At 42.5% G+C, this 16,866-nt stretch overlaps 1 protein-coding gene and 1 long non-coding RNA gene across 2 annotated transcripts in view; one reads left to right on the top strand and one right to left on the bottom strand.

Annotated features, from left to right (window-relative positions):
- The window catches only part of nudcd1 (NudC domain containing 1), a 33,843-nt gene that overhangs the window by 13,096 nt on the left and 3,881 nt on the right, over positions 1-16,866 (top strand). Inside the window, exons 6-8 of the mRNA XM_061059001.1 lie at positions 2,641-2,848; positions 7,713-7,857; positions 9,071-9,196. Coding sequence (XP_060914984.1) covers positions 2,641-2,848; positions 7,713-7,857; positions 9,071-9,196 — 479 coding nt within the window. The remainder of the gene's footprint in view (positions 1-2,640; positions 2,849-7,712; positions 7,858-9,070; positions 9,197-16,866) is intronic.
- LOC132990656 (uncharacterized) overlaps positions 15,881-16,866 on the bottom strand; it is a 316,893-nt gene continuing 315,907 nt past the window's right edge. Inside the window, exon 3 of the long non-coding RNA XR_009676085.1 lies at positions 15,881-15,917. This is a non-coding gene — a long non-coding RNA (uncharacterized LOC132990656). The remainder of the gene's footprint in view (positions 15,918-16,866) is intronic.

Below are 16,866 nucleotides of genomic sequence, written 5' to 3'. Positions count from 1 at the left end.
GCTGGTTGTATTTTGACTGGAGAAAAGAGAAACAGACTTATGATATCTTAAAGGAAGAATATGCAACTTTTTGATCCAGCAGATGTCGCCCCTTGAGCACCAGCATGAAAGATAAAACAACTCGAGCTGCATTGTTGTGTTCGCATGCTATTGCTAGAAGCTTGTGGCTTCAGTCTGCATGTAAATTTACACAGAATGACCGTGATCTAAAAACGCTTATGTGACATTCAGATGAGCAGGCAGTACAGTATTCTTCTTTTCTCTGGTCCTTCAATTAAACAACTTTTATACGCGAGGGGAGGAGTCTGCCGGCCGTCCTGTCCATGTGAACACGCTGCAGACGACATCGCAGACAGTCAAACTAAAAACTTCATGTGCAAAAAATTCAGAATCGACACAGCCAGAACCATTTTGCATTGTTCACGTATTGGCCGTGCGTTTAAATATTATTGCAGTTGTTTTGATCGTTAACAGCACGGCTTTAAATTTGCAATTTTACGTCATTGCATTTGTTTTGGACCTATGCGTGTGCTTTTGAATTTCCGTCGTTTCTGGATTTTCTGCACCTTTTTTACCTAATGTAAGTCGTTTGCACAGCTTCACCATTGATGACCACCGTGGTTTTTCATCTTTTGACGTTCAGGTAGAAGAGGGAAAAAAAACTTTCAGCCGAGGCTAAAACTCATGAAAAGAACAAATCCTGCCTGAAATAGAATATCAAACGATGAAAAGGACGACGTTGGCGAAAGAAAGATTGAAAGGGACTTTGTGTCGGAAACACTCATCAGTGAACAACCTCCGACTCGTTCTTGAAAATATGATTGAAGTATCAGGCTGCAGAATAGTTTCCGATAAGAATTATGTCGGGATTGTTTGCTCCATTTATGATTATGTGCTCGGCAACCGAAGCCATTTTTGATCAAATATCTTTGAGAGAGAGAAGTGAACCAAGGACACGGCGCTCTCCGTTCAGACATTTCCCTACACGGATTTGACAAAACATGGCGTGTTAAAATCTGCCTTATTCAACGTTCACATCTGTTGTCACCACCGCCGGGAAATATTTCAGAGCCAAATATCATCTAACAACTCATTTTTTTTTTTCACAATACCACAGGGTATGATATTATCATTGAGAAAAAAGATTTGATTCGCAGATCATAGCGAGCCGACAGGCCGCTGAAGATGCTGAGTCAGAGGACGAGTTGGCTTCTTAACAATGTGGGCAATAGTGAGAACAGATTTGTGTCTTGTTAGGAGGGAGCGGAAATGCAGCTGTCATCTAGAGAAAAGGGTCCTTAAAGGAAAGAACAGCCTGGACTTTTTCAGTTTCCTTTAAAAGTCTCATAACTCAAACTGTTTACCCCGGGGATCATGTCCTTAGTTGTTACATGAACGCGGTCCAGATCAAGAGAAGATGAGTTCATGATTGTTCAAAACTTAAAGAATAATAATACTTTTTTTACAAACCTCAACTTGTGATTAGAAATAGCAAAAATACAAATAATTTATTCTGTTGACAAAGTTTTTGGGGCGTTTGTGCCAGAAGGACTAATACAATGTTGTGTTAGTTAATTCATGTTTCCTCAGTGGTCTCACTCCCAATTTCATTCTTTAGAATACAAGAACATTTAGGATCATATTTTTTTAATCTACCCTCAACTCAGTACAGTGTGAATTTTACTACTCTCGCAAAAATTGGCTATGCTCTGACTTACGGTATGTCCTACAAGGTCAAATATGAAAAATCAAAAATCCCTCAGTGGGTGCTGGATCCAAAAAAAAACATGAATAGGTGCGCAGATCTTGTTTTGCTTTCTTTACCTCGTCGGTTAAATAGAAATTTAAATTCAGACCAACTGACCACATCACCCAGAAAACAGTCAGAATTGAGCACGTGTCATTTTAACTTGTCTGAAAGTAAACAATGTTACTTGGTTTGCTGGGTGTTGCTAACGTTAGCAGTGCTAGCGCGGCCAGCCCTTTGGTCCTCTCCTGCAGATTAACGTCCACATGCTCGTGCTGAATGTGGTTATGCATTGCTCTGGTTGATACACCAGTTGAACCTGACACAGCCTACAGGCATTCTGGTCTCAGTGTTATCGATCAAACACCACCGATCTGTTCACTGTGCTTGTTTACATCCAGGTGGTAGAGCTGGGAGAGCAGGCGGTTTAACCAGAGCTACAGCCCCAACTAGTGGCAGTTTGAGCTGAACATCTGAATTGCATTGTGGGCCAACATATAGTAGTAGTTTTGTTCAACCGGCTGGTAACTCTGGGGACGAAATCCTCGGGCGTTTTATTCATACGGGTAAAGACAATCAATGCCTGTATTACACCTTGATCTGAAAATAAATCAATAAAAGAAGGATTGCTTCAACAAGTCAGGCGTGGGACGAAGGGTTGCTGTAGGTTAAAATGTCACATTGTGCAGGTGAACTGTTATAATAGCTTCCCCGTGAATATTCTCCCTCGTGTGGTTTGAAACTCATTTCTTTTAATAGTTTTCCATCTGCAGTGTCACTGAATATTCATCAGCAGCTCCCTTATTTTCCTGCAGATGTTTAATTCATGACTCTATCACCGCTTGCTGGCGTCAACTTCAGCACCTTATATTTCTCTTTCTGTCTTCATTCAGATCCCATTTACTTCTGGCAGCAGACAGCCGAGGACATCACGGTGTGTGTGCGCATGCCTGAGGGTGTCACCAAAGAGGAGGTTCAGTTCACACTGACGGCGGACAACATCAGCATCGGAGTTCAGGGTTTCTCTCCTCTACTGGAGGGCCAGCTGTTTGAATCTGTAGACCCCGAGGCCAGCGCCTGGATCATCAAAAACGACAAAAGGTGTGCACCCTGGAGCGTATGACGTTCCCAAATCCGAGTTTTTCCTCTGATGTCAGTAGTTTCTATGAGCAGAAAAAAAACGTTTAATGTCATGTCTTACCTCGGGAGACCCTCTTCCTCACCTCCCGTCTGACAGGCATACATGTCGGGAGAATCTCCGGAGCAGTCGTCCTGAAATTATCTCGATATTTTCAGGCGAGCATAATATGTGAAAACGGCTATAAAGACCCAGAAATCTGAGATGTCAGGGGCTGGGATGTGAAAACATTACTGGGAAACTTTTAGTAAGAACAAGTGTGTAGGCATATTCTGGTAGGATTTTATCAGTGAAAACAATTAAAGTTTTTATTCAAACTTTTTTCTGTGGGTCCTGGGGGGGGGCTCAGCTTTTCTCCAAGGGAAAAAGGTTGGGAGCATCCGGTGAGGAGATGGGGCTGAGTACACATTCAAGAAATCCAGGTCTAAAAAAAGATTACGACATGGCGCACGGCATCGAGTAGTAGGTTTGTGGGTTTTTTTTTATGCCCCAGGAAAAATATTCAGCTGCTTTTTAGGGGTCAGTATTTTCATATTTTTTCTTTTTCCCTGCAGACTGATTCAGAAGGGGTGTGTGTGTGTGTGTGTGTGTGTGTGTGTGTTTGGGATTGATCTTTTCTCAGATTTTTCAACAGAACCCCTCATCGGGTGTATCTGTGACCCTGCATGGTCACCGTGTCCTCACGTGCGCTGTCCAGACAAATTGCTCCGAAAATACTTGTAAAATGTTAAATCAAAATCACACCAACAAAAAGAGTCACTTCGACCGGGAGAGGAGGACTTGGGGGGGGGGGGGGGGGGGAGAAACCTCCAGTATCCGAGCAGGATAAGCCTCACTCAGACACAACAGGAGAACCGCTTCATGGAGAACCTCAAGAAACTTTTTTAAGACAAACATAATATCAGCTGAAGGCTAAAGTTTCAGTCACATAGAGCATGTGGTTTACAAAGTCTGGGATCATGAGCTTCCCCTTTTAAGAACATAAACACAGCTTCGCCCTCAACCAGCAAAAAAAACTTACACAGAGGGGTAAAAAATCAAACAACAAATTAATTTAGGTATTCGTTTTTAACTTCTTTTAGAAAGAGGCGTTTTCCTTCTAATCGCTGTTATGATGTGGAAAAATAGCCCGTCAGTGGTGGTCCTGATCAGTCTTGATTGAAAATCCGGAGTCCGCCCAGTCTGAGACCGAGACAAGACCGAGTAAAAATGCTTTAGATTCCAAGACGAGGTCTCCAGACCGGTCTTGAGACTTTTTCTTGGAGTCTTACAACACTTGTAGGTCTACACCACATATCCTAAAAACTGAAGCTGAAAGTGGAGTGTTGAAAGCCGCCTTCAGGAGGAGATGTTGTTCGCGTTGAAAGCGCGTACCTGCCTCTTTTTCTCCTCCTCTCTCTTAAATCACATCCTCTGTGATTCAGTGTAACAAAACGATCAAACATAAAAAAAAGGCTGAGGGAGACGAGTACTTTTTCCTAAGCGTCGCATCTTTTGATCTCGTCGTCGTCAGTATGAGTTGAGTCACATCCCCCCCACTTTAAGACCTTTCATCTACGTCTCCACCAGCTCTTTATCTCTGCTTCCTGTTCCGTCAATACAAGTCCTCCAAAAGCTCCATTCAGGGTGAAAACATGTTACATGATCTGGTTTTTTCGGTTTCCCACCATCCTTGGCGTGCGTGCGTGCGTCTCTCTTTATTGTAGTGTGAAGAAAAATATTGCAGTCCGGATGCGGATGTCTACGATAGCTATAGAGTACGATAGCAAAAATGGAAATTGTCATGTCTGTGTCTGGATGCTCTTTTACATGGAAATGCATAGAGGTAAAAAAGAAAACACCCTTTGTTAGTACTGATGGTGTTTTTCCATACCAATAGGTGATGCTCTTTGCAGACAAACAGCTGAGGACCGTCTGCTCTCCTCCTCCTAGAGTCCAGACCTGAATTAAGAAGCCGTCCTTGGTGTCTTTTTCATATCTTTTTATTGTGGTACAAATATAGCCCTGTTTCATAAACCAGTATGAATGAAGGAGCCCGCTTGAAGGTCTTTGCAGATAATGTAACAAAGAGAAATGTCTTTTACCCGCTCTTTTTGTAAAGTGTAAACATTTGTTATGAATTGGCGCGATACAAATAAAGATTGATTGATTGATCAACTTAAAGTTAGATGGAAGCTGTGCAGTCTGTGCAAAATGTCACGCTGAAGCACAGACCGTTCAGAAAGGAGACGGGGTACTTTGATGCATTTCCTCGGTTTGTGTCGCATGGATTGGCCCCGCCCCCTTTAGGAGACGAGGCGAAGGTATTGAGTCCATTCAGACTGTGACAGATTTTTTTCACTCTGTACTCAAAAAAGTTCTTATTGGTCTGAAATGATCGATGTGATTGGACGAATTCAAACAGTTGTTAGTGGTCCCTCCTCTTCAGATGTCCTTGGAACGTGTCTTACAAACCGCTTATTGCTGAAGCAGACGTTATAAAACTCCCACTTTCAAAACTCAAGTCCATTTAGCATTACATGCTGCAGATATCTGACTACAGGGCAGATGTCCACTGATGCAGATGTTCAACTGGTACGTCTTAAGTGGTAGGCATCACTCTGTGTTTTACACTCTCAGCCCTGTTTCAGTGGACATCCGGTGCACTGGAGAGTACATGATGCGTTCAGTGCCTGAAAAGAACCAGCGTACAGTACATCTGCTTATTTTCGCTCTCTTACTAGATAGAAAACTACACATGGTGCAGGATGACTGAATGTAATCGGAGGCTCTGCTGACGTCCACAAGAAAATGTGAACTTGAATCACTTTTTTTATTCTCCGTGCACCCTTCAGTGACCCAGGATCAGGTGTATAGACTTCATACAAAGACAGAATAACATTATGCACACTCCACACCTGCACGCTGTGAGGAGCATATACTGTGAAGTGTTTGTGTACATGTCATTGTTAGGAACTCATTTCCAATGTAAAGATATTTACTGAATGAGCTGCTTCTATTTTATTTCAACAACAATTCATCCCCCCCCCCCCCATCCCCCCTTACATATAGTTCACTCAGTCAGCACGGTAAACACCTTTCAGACACTACTCTCTCACTGACCTGCTGCCGGCAATGAGGTCAATACTGTCGCACGACTAAAACGTGCAGCTTAACGTCAGCTGAGGATCAATAATAAAGGTAATTAACGGCCTGAATTTCAGTGATAACTTACATTAAACTGAGTGTATTTTCAAACAGACTGAAACTGACAAATATTCCATCGAAATGCTGAAACTTCTAACATTTGAGAACCGAGGAGTACTACATCTCCCTCTTTTTTTGGCTTTAAAACAAACTTTAAAAATAATTCATCCAAAAACAAATTTTCCAGTATTTGAAGCTATCGTCAAAAGGTATCTGCATCGAGGCGCCAGTAGTTTAATGGGTGGTGCGGGCGCCCCATAGAGGGTTGGTATTTCCCACAACCCCACGATACGATAAGTATCACGATACAGAGGCCACGATACGATACATGTTGTGATATACATTGATGTTGGTTAATGACCATGTCCTACACAGATACCTACACTGTTTTAAGGATCCTACAATTTAAATAACTCAGCCGTATCCATTCTGTAACATCTGCATCGATCAACATGTACATGCAAGGAGCACATGACGATATATTGTCATATTGATCTTTGGTGCACAGCTTTAGCGCCCCCATGTACGGAGGCTGTAGTCCTCAAAGCGGGCGGCCTGGGTTCAAATCCAACCTGTGGCTTCTTTCCCGCATGTCATTCCCCAACGTCTTATCTCTACAGTAAAGACATAAAAAGTCCAGAAATAAACCTTGATGAGCGTCCTGTAAGACAGAGAGTGTTCAATGTCCGCTGTGTGTGGAGCACAGACATTAGACTCAACAAAGAGGGACTTTTGTAGGTTTTATCTCTGGTGCCTCTTGTCATTTTTTATTTTTTTTTGGGAATTCACATGTTTTTATTGAACTTTTTAAAGGCATGGTACATGGCATTAACACATTTAGGTTTCAAGGATATATAACCGTTAGCTTACACAAAACATGAGGGCAGACTTCAGTACACAGATCCAGTGAACATAAACTACAGCAGCAGGCCAGAGAGGAAAAAAAATAAAATAAATAGAAATAAAAAAAGTTAAATACATAAAAATTATTACAAATAATGCTCGTCACAGCAGAGACAATTAAAATCAGGAATACATCTGAATGGTGATCCTATCAGGGATGAGATTGAAAATTATTTGGACACGTCATCCAGTCCCAGAACCTGTCCCAGGGAGACCCGCTTCTCCAACCTTCTGTTACAGAGTCTGTTCAGCGTACATTCATAAGATGCTGTCTCAGTCATTGCACTAACCCATTCTTTCCTCTTGTCATTTTTAAACTTTAAGCAAATAATAATGAGGTTTTCTTCTTCCTTGTTTTTTATTTTTTGTTTTGTTTTTTACGGCTGCGCCACTTAAAGCACTTTCGAGTTGCCACAGAGGAACGTCATTTGTGTCAGAACCAGATTGGCCACAGTCCTGTCAAGTTCCCCTCTGACCTTTTCTCATCAAAACGGTTTCATCTCACAGGACCGCCGGGCTGATTGGATGTTCACTGGTTGATTGTATCAATCCTGAAGTACCACGTTTGCTCCAGCGTCCAAAGAATTTGGCTCTCAGGCGTTCTCAGAAAATGGTGCAATGAGAGCGTTTGGCTTTCAGCTGCTTCAAAATTAGAGAATTCTCACTCTGCATGTCAACACATACATATTGTGACTCATCAGTGTGTTTAATTGTTTGTGTATTTTAATTTGCCCTCAGCCTGGAGGTGAGCCTGCAGAAGCGCAGTGAGGGGCCGATGTGGGCGGAGCTTGTGATGGGAGACAAGAGAGGCGAGTACGTGATGAGTGACGAGCAGGCCGCCCTGATCCACGAGAGACTGACGCACCTCACCTCTGAGGACTTGGTAGGCCATCTCTTTACAACATGCCGCTGCGCCGTCACAGATAAAGCTTCTTAACAGGAAGTCTTCCAGAAATCCTCTTTCACGCTACTAGCTGGCTGAACAGGAAGTCCCAAAGCAGTGGCAGCTGCTCCCCAAGCGACCACCTCCAGTGTTAAAAAAAATAAAGAAAAAAAGAAGCCGACGAGGAAGTGCAAAAATGTGCAGTTCCTCAAGTGTCCACTGGAGACTGGCTCCAAAAGTCACAAGTGCAATTTTTGCAGCAGAACTCAGCTTGTTTACAGCCTGGTACAAAAAACGATTTAGATCTTAATCGGCAGAGTGTACAAAGTTAATGAAGAGGTAGGCATGATTAGGGGCGTGGCTTATCCGACTACAAGCACAGAGTAGCTGTTCGACAAGAGGCTGAATGTCCGCCTCTTAGTCAGTTGTTTGGCTGACTGAAAGTTAGGTTGAGACACCGTTTCCAATATGGGGACCCGCCATTGTCGGGCTTCATGAAATACCCCTTCAGTAATCGGTGGGTCTACTTTCATGTTTTCATACAGTCTACATACTCCCAGAAGCTGTGTTGTCGTCTGATATGTTGCAGGTGACTTCTCAATCTCAGATCAAAATACACATTAACATAAAAAACGCACGTCAACTGTGGTCATTTGAAACGGTGTCTCAACGGTTTAATTACACACAGACGTACAAAGGAAACAAAATCTGTGACGGTCAAGTCATGAAATAGATAACCTCGCCGCCCCGGTGGCGTCTTGTTTTTTCTGGTTGAAACATTGTGGTGTGAAATCAATCAGCAGTAAGTGCTGGAAAATATTACTCTGACATTCAGCTTCCATGAATCATTGCTCTGTGTTTGTTTTTCTCCGGAGGTTTCATCCTGACCTTCCAAACCTTTTATTTTTTTTAAGTCCGTCTAGCTTTTAGCATCTCTTCTCTCTGCACCTCTCTCATGTCAGTCCTCACCCTCTTCAGCTCCTCCTCCTCCTCCTCCTGTAGCGCCTCGGTCTTGTTCACATCATCATCACACTCTCATGTTTGTTAGCATTTTTTGGCGTTAACCTCCCCTGGCCCGATCCTTCATTAGTCTCATCTGTTCCCACTTGAGGTCCTCGGTGCAGATGAAGCCTTTTTAAATGGAAATACATGCAAAACAAGTGTAACCATGGCCGTCTGTCTTGTCCCCTGTTTGTTTCTCCTTTACAACCAGAATGGGAACCCCGACAGAGACAAGCCCCCCTGCAACTCTCATGAGCTGGAGGACTGTGATGGCTTTCCAGAGGACAGCTTCAGCCTCACACACTTTGACGGAGAATCCCTGAAGCCCACTCAGGTGGTGAGTAACACCCCCTCTCCTTCTCTGGTAAACACTTTAAACCTCCAGTCTTTCACCCAGAGACCCTCGCATTTCACATTTTCAGCCCTTTCTCTCGTCTTCTTCCATCCTTCATTTCCCTCAAGTGCACTGTTGGCTACCCGATGCTCACACATGATTAAATTCAGCCCCCCACCCCCTGTGAGCAGCCTTGCCCTTTAACAAGCCACTTGACCAGAGAGCTCCACAAAGACCTGGTAAAGCAGGAACATGCACACCACCTTTATATCCACCACAGCCCCCTCGTGACTCGAATAGCAACCAGCTGCATCTTTAAAAGCTCACATCTATTTTTATAATCGCTCATTCTCAGGATGAATTTGAGAGTACAACATGTCACTTAGCAGGATTACTTAGAGCGGTTGTGTTTGAATTGAAATGTCACAGGTTTCATTGGGCAGGCAAGATTTTAAACAGGTTGTGAAGCACCGACGTCGAGTCCTGCTTCTCCCTCTGTGTTTAATTGATTTTCTGTTGTGTCGGTCAGAAGCGAGTCAGCAATCTGCCATTTGTGTTTTTGTGCGGAGGAAGGCGTGGACTTGTCGATTGATATCCAAAGAAATGGATTAATCATTCCACCTGGTGAATAAATGCTGTGCATCAAAGACGGCATTTACTCATTGTCATCATGCTCAATAAATCTCAAAGTTCACTTTAAAAGCGCTTACCAGGCTGGCAATCAAAACTCTTTGTGGATCATTTTTATGTGATTCTCTCAAAATTTCAATCTGTTTTTTTTTTTTTTTTTTTTAAGATTTATTTTTGGGCTTTTTGTGGCTTTTAATGGAGAGATAGGACAGTGGATAGAGTCGGAAACCAGGGAGAGAGAGAGAGTGGGGAATGACATGCGGGAAAGAAGCCACAGGTGGGATGTGAACCCGGGCCGCCCGCTTGAGACGAGGGCCTCCATACATGGGGCGCGCGCCCTAACCACTGCGCCACCAGCGCCCCAGAATTTCAATCTTGAATAAATATTAAATCTTGCATCTCGATTCATATCATAACAAACCAATCGGTCATTACCCAACACCCAACACTTACTCCCCACCTGAAGGGAGCAATCCATCCATTTTCTGTCCCAGATCCATGGCCTCAGACGTGGAGGTTCAGACCCTCATCCCAATCGCTTCATGCTCAACTTGCACAGAAGCTCTGCAAAAATGCTGGGAAGCAGGGAAATTCTGGTTTCACTCTCTGTTATTTAGAGACATGCTTCTCTCACACATCTCGGCTCGGATTACACACATGCACAAACAGGAGGTGTGGACATCAGTGGAGAGATGTCAGAGTGAGGCTGCTACACAGGGAGCGCGCCTCAGCTGTTGGAGGTTTGGTGCCTTGATTGAGGGCACTTCAGCAGTACCCCGGGAAGTGACCTGGCACCTCTCCAGCCTCCAGACCAAATTACATATTATGGTCCTCACTGGGGCTTGCACTGGCGACCCTCCAAGTCCCAACAAGTTAAGTTAGCCAAAAAAAAAAAAGGGAATCCTTCTTTTTCATCATAAAACTCTGCAAGCTAAATGTTCAGGTGTGTTGAAAAAGAGAATTCCTTTTAGAAACAGCTAGAGGTGGGAAAAAAAATCGAGATTCTTATCTTCCGAGATTTTTAATAGCTTCATAACTTACAAAAATCGATTTATTTTTTGCTAATCGGTCACTCCCTGCTAAGTGCTAATGCTAGCTTTTCAACTCAGTAGAATGAAAAATGGAGCAACTAGAAATTCAGCCAGTCTCACAGATGACTGGAGCAGATCCTGCAGTATGTACTAATTCATAAACAGACTTTGAATCCGTAGATCCAGAATAGATTCTAAATCTAATCGTGAGCCCAAGAATCAAAATCCAATTGTGAGACACCCGAAGATACCCAGCGCTATAAACAGCTGCTTCTAGAGGAATGTGGTGTACAACACGTAATGGGGAGGGCTACACACTGACACCTCAGCCTTGTGTTATTTTTTTTTTTTTCCTTCCAATTACTCTGAAGCAACAGGGGGGGGTTTGCTCAAAAACGCCAATTATGGAAGAAGACTGGAGCGTTTGTTATCCTCCATCCTGTGAGTGTTAAAGGAAAGACAAGTAACAACTGCGCTGAGCGTGCTTCCATCTTCATTATTTCCCGTCAGATAGAAAGACTTAACATGCGGCTGTTTTACTTGAAGACGAGGCTGATGTTTCAGCGATGGAGATTTAAAAAAAAAAAAAAAAAAAAGACTCAGAACTGCAGAGGAAAATGTGGTTTTAATAAAAGTTCTGTTTTGTTTTTGAGTCAGATTTATACGCTGTTTGAACCAGTCTCCCTAATGGTGTAATGAAAGGTGTCAGTCTTAACTCTGTGTTTTTTAGAAATGCAGAATAAAGAGCGTCAGTGAATGTTTCTCTCATCCCAAAACACAAACAGCAGGTTGTTTTTAAAAAGCTCTATTCATTAGTGAACATCGTCTTTCAGTTTTTCAGTTTCATTTGCACAAAATAACGTCACTGTTTATTCTCCAAATGAACCCTTTCATAACGTGATGAGAGAAGAAGAATGAGTATGAATGTAAGGGCCAGAGTTTCTGTGCCGTTTGATGAAGAGCTCTCCATGAATACGAAACCCTTCAATGTTGCTGCCTCCATTTAGTTTGTGCAAACCTGCGAGCGGCTGCCTTAAAGTAAGCTGCACCGGTCGTACCTTTTAGTGTGCTTTTTGAAGCACAGTCGAGTCTGTTTGTTCCACATGTGAGTGAACATGTGAGTGCGTACAGACGGCCGTGTGTTTTCCTGTTTTTATCTGTAAGTCCTCCAGGAAGCCTTAGCTTTTCTATTCGCCCCGCTTTCTCTTATTGTGTCGCCTCAGTGCTGCCCACCAGGATATATACTGCTGACCTTTATTATAAAAACCTTTTAGCCGAAAATAGTAGCACCTCTTGTTAATTTGGCCTCTTTTGTCGACGTGCTTTTGGTTCCAATCCCATCGGAGAAGAATGCGAAAGGTTTTACGTGTGTTCCTCAGAGGCAGGCTTTGAGTCATATCCACTGAATTTATCTGTAAAACCTGCACAATGGACTCTATCTGTACATCTGTTTGTTTACTGCAGGCTTCAGCCGTCCTTCAAAAGGAACATTTCAGCCTTCCTGTGATAACCAAGAACCTCAGTGAGAGCCGAGAGAGGAAAGTATCAAGGAAATATAATATATAAGTATCAGGAAAGTACACGAGAACCAGAAAATTTGATCCCGCGAGGGGGAAAGCTAATCTAGTATCATATATCTATAAAAACAACAGACTAAGTGATATTTTTTGAATCAAACATTTCCTTTACAGTCAAAGAAAAAGGTGCAGATTTAAAAGACAAAGCTCGTCGTCTCTTCCAGCAGAGAGTCTAAATAAACAATCGTTAATCCTCGAGTGTGAGGCACCTTGACGGGAACATGGCGAATGCTGCGGTGGTAATGATGACTACTGAGATTTGGCATTTCAGCTGTTATCACAGACATCTGGCCTCTGTGTGCAGATGCATTAGTTTAGCTGTCTTACTATCTCTGTCTACTGAGCTTAAAGAAAGAGTACTCGCCTGAAAGTTTATTCTTTTCAGGTTCAGGAAATCTGGATTACTAGACTGTAGAAGAAGCTCAAACAGTGCTGTGTACTGAATGAATCATGGGACCCATCAAACAAGAGACGTTATAGAACGTCCCGACTACTTTGTTCAGGCTCACGGCTCAGACACTCGAATGTTTCAAATCTTTGCTTTCCCGCCTCTTTGCGTTGACATTTAAAGGAAGAATGATCGACTTTTTTGATCCAGTAGATGTCGCCGCTTGAGCACCAGCGTGACACCAAAAAAAAAAAAAAACTGCTCCGCTATTCTGAAGCCGTCGCTCTCCTCCAGAGACACACCTCCAACCCCTCTCCACTCGAGTTCACAGGAAGGAGTTATGAATTAGAACGCACCGTAATTAATCGCAAGCGGCGGACTAGATTGTCCTTTGCTCGAGCTGCAATCACCGGTGGTGTGCATTGTTGTGTTAGCAGGCTAACGTTAGCGCTCATAGCTTCATATTGCACATGAACTGACACAGAATGACCGTGATCTAAAAACGCTTTCATGACATCCAAATAATCAGTGAGTATATTCTTTTTATTTTCTGTAGTCCTTGACTTAAACAGCTTTTATACACAAGGCCGTCCCGTCCATGTAAACACGGCACTGACAACAACACAGCCAGCGGGACTGAAGCTTCTCACTCATTGTAGACAGTCAGGACAAAATGTGAGAGCTTGTAGAATGTGCAATCTTCAAGGTTGGAATTTCAATAGCTTTCTCATTTCTTCACAAACTATGAGCTGTGAAAGTTGCGAGAGGATGTCAATAAATTCAGAAATGAGAAGGCCATTGAAATTCCAACCCAGAGTTATTTTAATTTTTTTTAATTTTGTATTAATTGGTGTGAAATGTTAAGGGCTGTCACCTTCTATAATAGCAGTGGATTGAGATGTTTATGTTGAAAAACAAAGAAGTTATTGAATATTGAAATGAGCAGTATTGCACTTTTACGACGGTCCCTAACTCCGCCCATAGTCGACAGACATTCAGTTCTTTGCGCTCCCAGCTGCGTCGTCATTTTTGGTTATTTGAAGTTTATCAAAACTGTGAAACGTCTGCCTTAATCTACTCTCCAACACATCCCCAAACTGTGAGAAATCGAGGCTTTGACTCGGAGCTATTGACGGTAATCAACGCGAAAACAGGCGAATGTCAAACATGAAACTATCTTCACAACGGTACCTGCAGAGGGAAACTATGCGCTTCGTCTCCAATTCCTCCCTTCTGATTGGTCAATCCTCCCCCATGCTCTCCCGTGTGTGTGTGTGGGGCATTTCTACAAGTACAAATTTGTTTTGCTTCAGACGTCTCGCAAAATGTGAAAAGTAGTTTGTGCAGTTGTAGCGGCAGATTCGAGAAGTTGTAACCACAGAGTTGTGGTTGTAAAGGATAATAGGCACTGAGTAATAAAAGAAAATCTGAGTAAATGATGATTTTTACATACAAGTTCACTTATTTTTCCTTTAAGTTCTCACATCACATTCATATTGTCCAGGTCGTCTGCAGACATCGCGTCTTTGAGTATTCAGAGAAATGTCGATCTATTATCATTATTTTATTTTTTAAATCCTCTGGTCCTCAGAGTTCAGCTCCCCTTTCATGTTGTATTTCTCTTTATTTTAAATACCTTTATCTTGGTTTCACAGTGAGGGAGTTTGAAGGATTTTTCTTTCTGTCTTATGGATTTAAAAGGTTAATCGTCTGCTTTGTTCTGCTGTTAAATTCTCCTCGCTCAGCCATGGCTTTGGAAAGAAACCAAAGCAGAATAGAAACTGGTATTATATTTCTTTTCTTCTGCTCAAATTATCCCTTTTGTCGATGGTTTGAGCTTCCTATTACAAGTCTTTTGTAAGGTTAGACCTGAGCCCCCTGCTGGGTGAGGTGTTTCTGTAAAAGTAATGAGATAAGATCCGCTGGACTGTGACCATTAAAGCCAAAGAATATCAGAGGACATGGTCTCACTTTCAAAGAACCCGGCTCACACCGTGATTATACTTCGGCTGTGATTTCCAAAATGTCCTGACTTACAGAGTGAAACAAAAAAACGAGTCATGATGTCTTGCAGGTGTGTTTGAGGATCTAGTTGTTGTTTATCCGTGTTGTGAAATTTTAATTAAAGTTACCTGTGGGTTGAGCTTGCTCCCAAAATGAATCAGTTTCCAGTCCCCAAGTGCACATCACTCAATAACCCAAATAACAGAGTATAGAATATCTGCACTGCGTCCTGCAGCTGTGAGCAACAGTTCAGAATAATTGACCGTCTTCGATGTCAGATGTGAGCCGAGAGTTTATGAGATTTTCTGAGAGTATGAAAGCTTATCAAAAGGATTTTTATTTTCTTTCCATTTTGAAACTGTGAGTGTCAAAATATCAGCGTTAATTCTTTATTGATGACTTTTTATTCTCCGTGTTGCGTCTGAAGCTTCTTCTCAGATGAAAAGTAGGAAAGTCAATATTAACACATGGAAGACAACGACACCTCTGCGCCTTTGAATGTCTCATTTCACTTTAAAAAAAAAAAAAAAAACTCTCAGACACCTCAGCGTGACGTCAAACATTTCACTTCTTCACCGTTTATTTTTACTGTTTTCATTCAGCTTTTGATCAGTGACAAGTTCCTTTTTCCATTGTTAAGTTAACGTCGTAACCTTCGATCTACCAGAAGGTCTTTTACTTTACTTTGGTGTTTATATTTAAAACATTTTTTATCTCTCAATCTTTGCAAAAGGAGTGTTAGGAAACCACCCCTGAAAAAGTCAGCAAACACACTCGCATCACTTATTTAGGTGCTGAGTTGTGGAAAAAAAAAAATCACTCGATATGATGGACAAAGACTCGCAAAAGGGAGTGTTGGGGAGCCGTGGGGTTTTGAGTCTTTGTGCATGGAGGCGTACTGAACTATTTTACATCATTTTGACATCAGCTGTTTGATCCATCCATTATCTTTACCGCTTTTTCTGTTCGGGGTCGCTAGGGGGGGAAGGAGCCGATCCCAGCTGTCATTTGGCGAGAGGCGGGGTTACACCCTGGACTGTTGACCTGTCAATCACAGGATGACATATAGAGACAGACAACCAGCCACACTCACACTCACACCTACGGGGAAGTTTTAGAGTCAGCAGTTAACACATCCACGGGGAGAACATGCAAAGACCACACAGAGAGGTTTCTGTCGGACGGGGATGCCAACCAGGACGTTAACCACTGCCACACGAGCACGTCATAATTATAAAAAAAACTCATTTTCTTGATGATCGTGGCTGTAGGTTTCATCCTCGTCAGTCAAACTGCTCTGAGCAACATCTGCACGTCAAACACAAGTGTCAGGAAAATGAGTGTTGGAGTGGAGGAGTGATGACTCGCTAAACGCCCTGTCATTTTCTCACAACTATCAGCGATCAGCACCAACATACAAGCTGTTTTATGCTGATTTTTTTTTTTTTTCAATGCCTGTCAAGTGCGTGCTGAGATGGGAGGACAGCCTGACAGCCTCGGAGACTCGCCGGCAGGCAGATTTGCAGGATGTCAGTGGACTCTGAGAGAGCGAGATCGGTGTGAACTGTCAGATGCTGAGGAGTAATTATGTCACAGCAATGGTTATTTTCTTTCCAAATACAAATGGAGTCAGAGTGGGAGAGGTGCAAACTGCACCGATGTAATTATGTCAAGCAGGCTCACACATCACAGTGAAGTGAATGTGGAGCAAATACAGAGATGTTTAAGGTAGTGATCACTAACCATCCAGTTCAGCTTTGTGATCAGAAGGAGAGCTGCCACATACAAAATCTGCATCCCTCCATTTATTGTATACGTATTGTTTGTATTTTCATATTTGGTCTACCATTTAAAAAGACAGAAATGTTCTGTGAGTATTAAAGAAAGAGAAGAAAGTCTTTAATGAATCCTTCCAACCACAGTCCACATCAGATGGCCTTTATGATAAAGAAAGATTCAAACTTTTAACATAACACAGAAGGACATTGGAGGGTGTAAAAAGAAACAACCAAAGATGATTTTATCAATAGAGAGACAGTTAGA

Source organism: Labrus mixtus, chromosome 16 (assembly GCF_963584025.1).
Source record: "Labrus mixtus chromosome 16, fLabMix1.1, whole genome shotgun sequence".
Lineage (NCBI taxonomy): Eukaryota > Metazoa > Chordata > Actinopteri > Labriformes > Labridae > Labrus > Labrus mixtus.
Note: the sequence above shows the minus strand (reverse complement) of the source record. Positions and strands in the feature narration are given on the sequence as shown.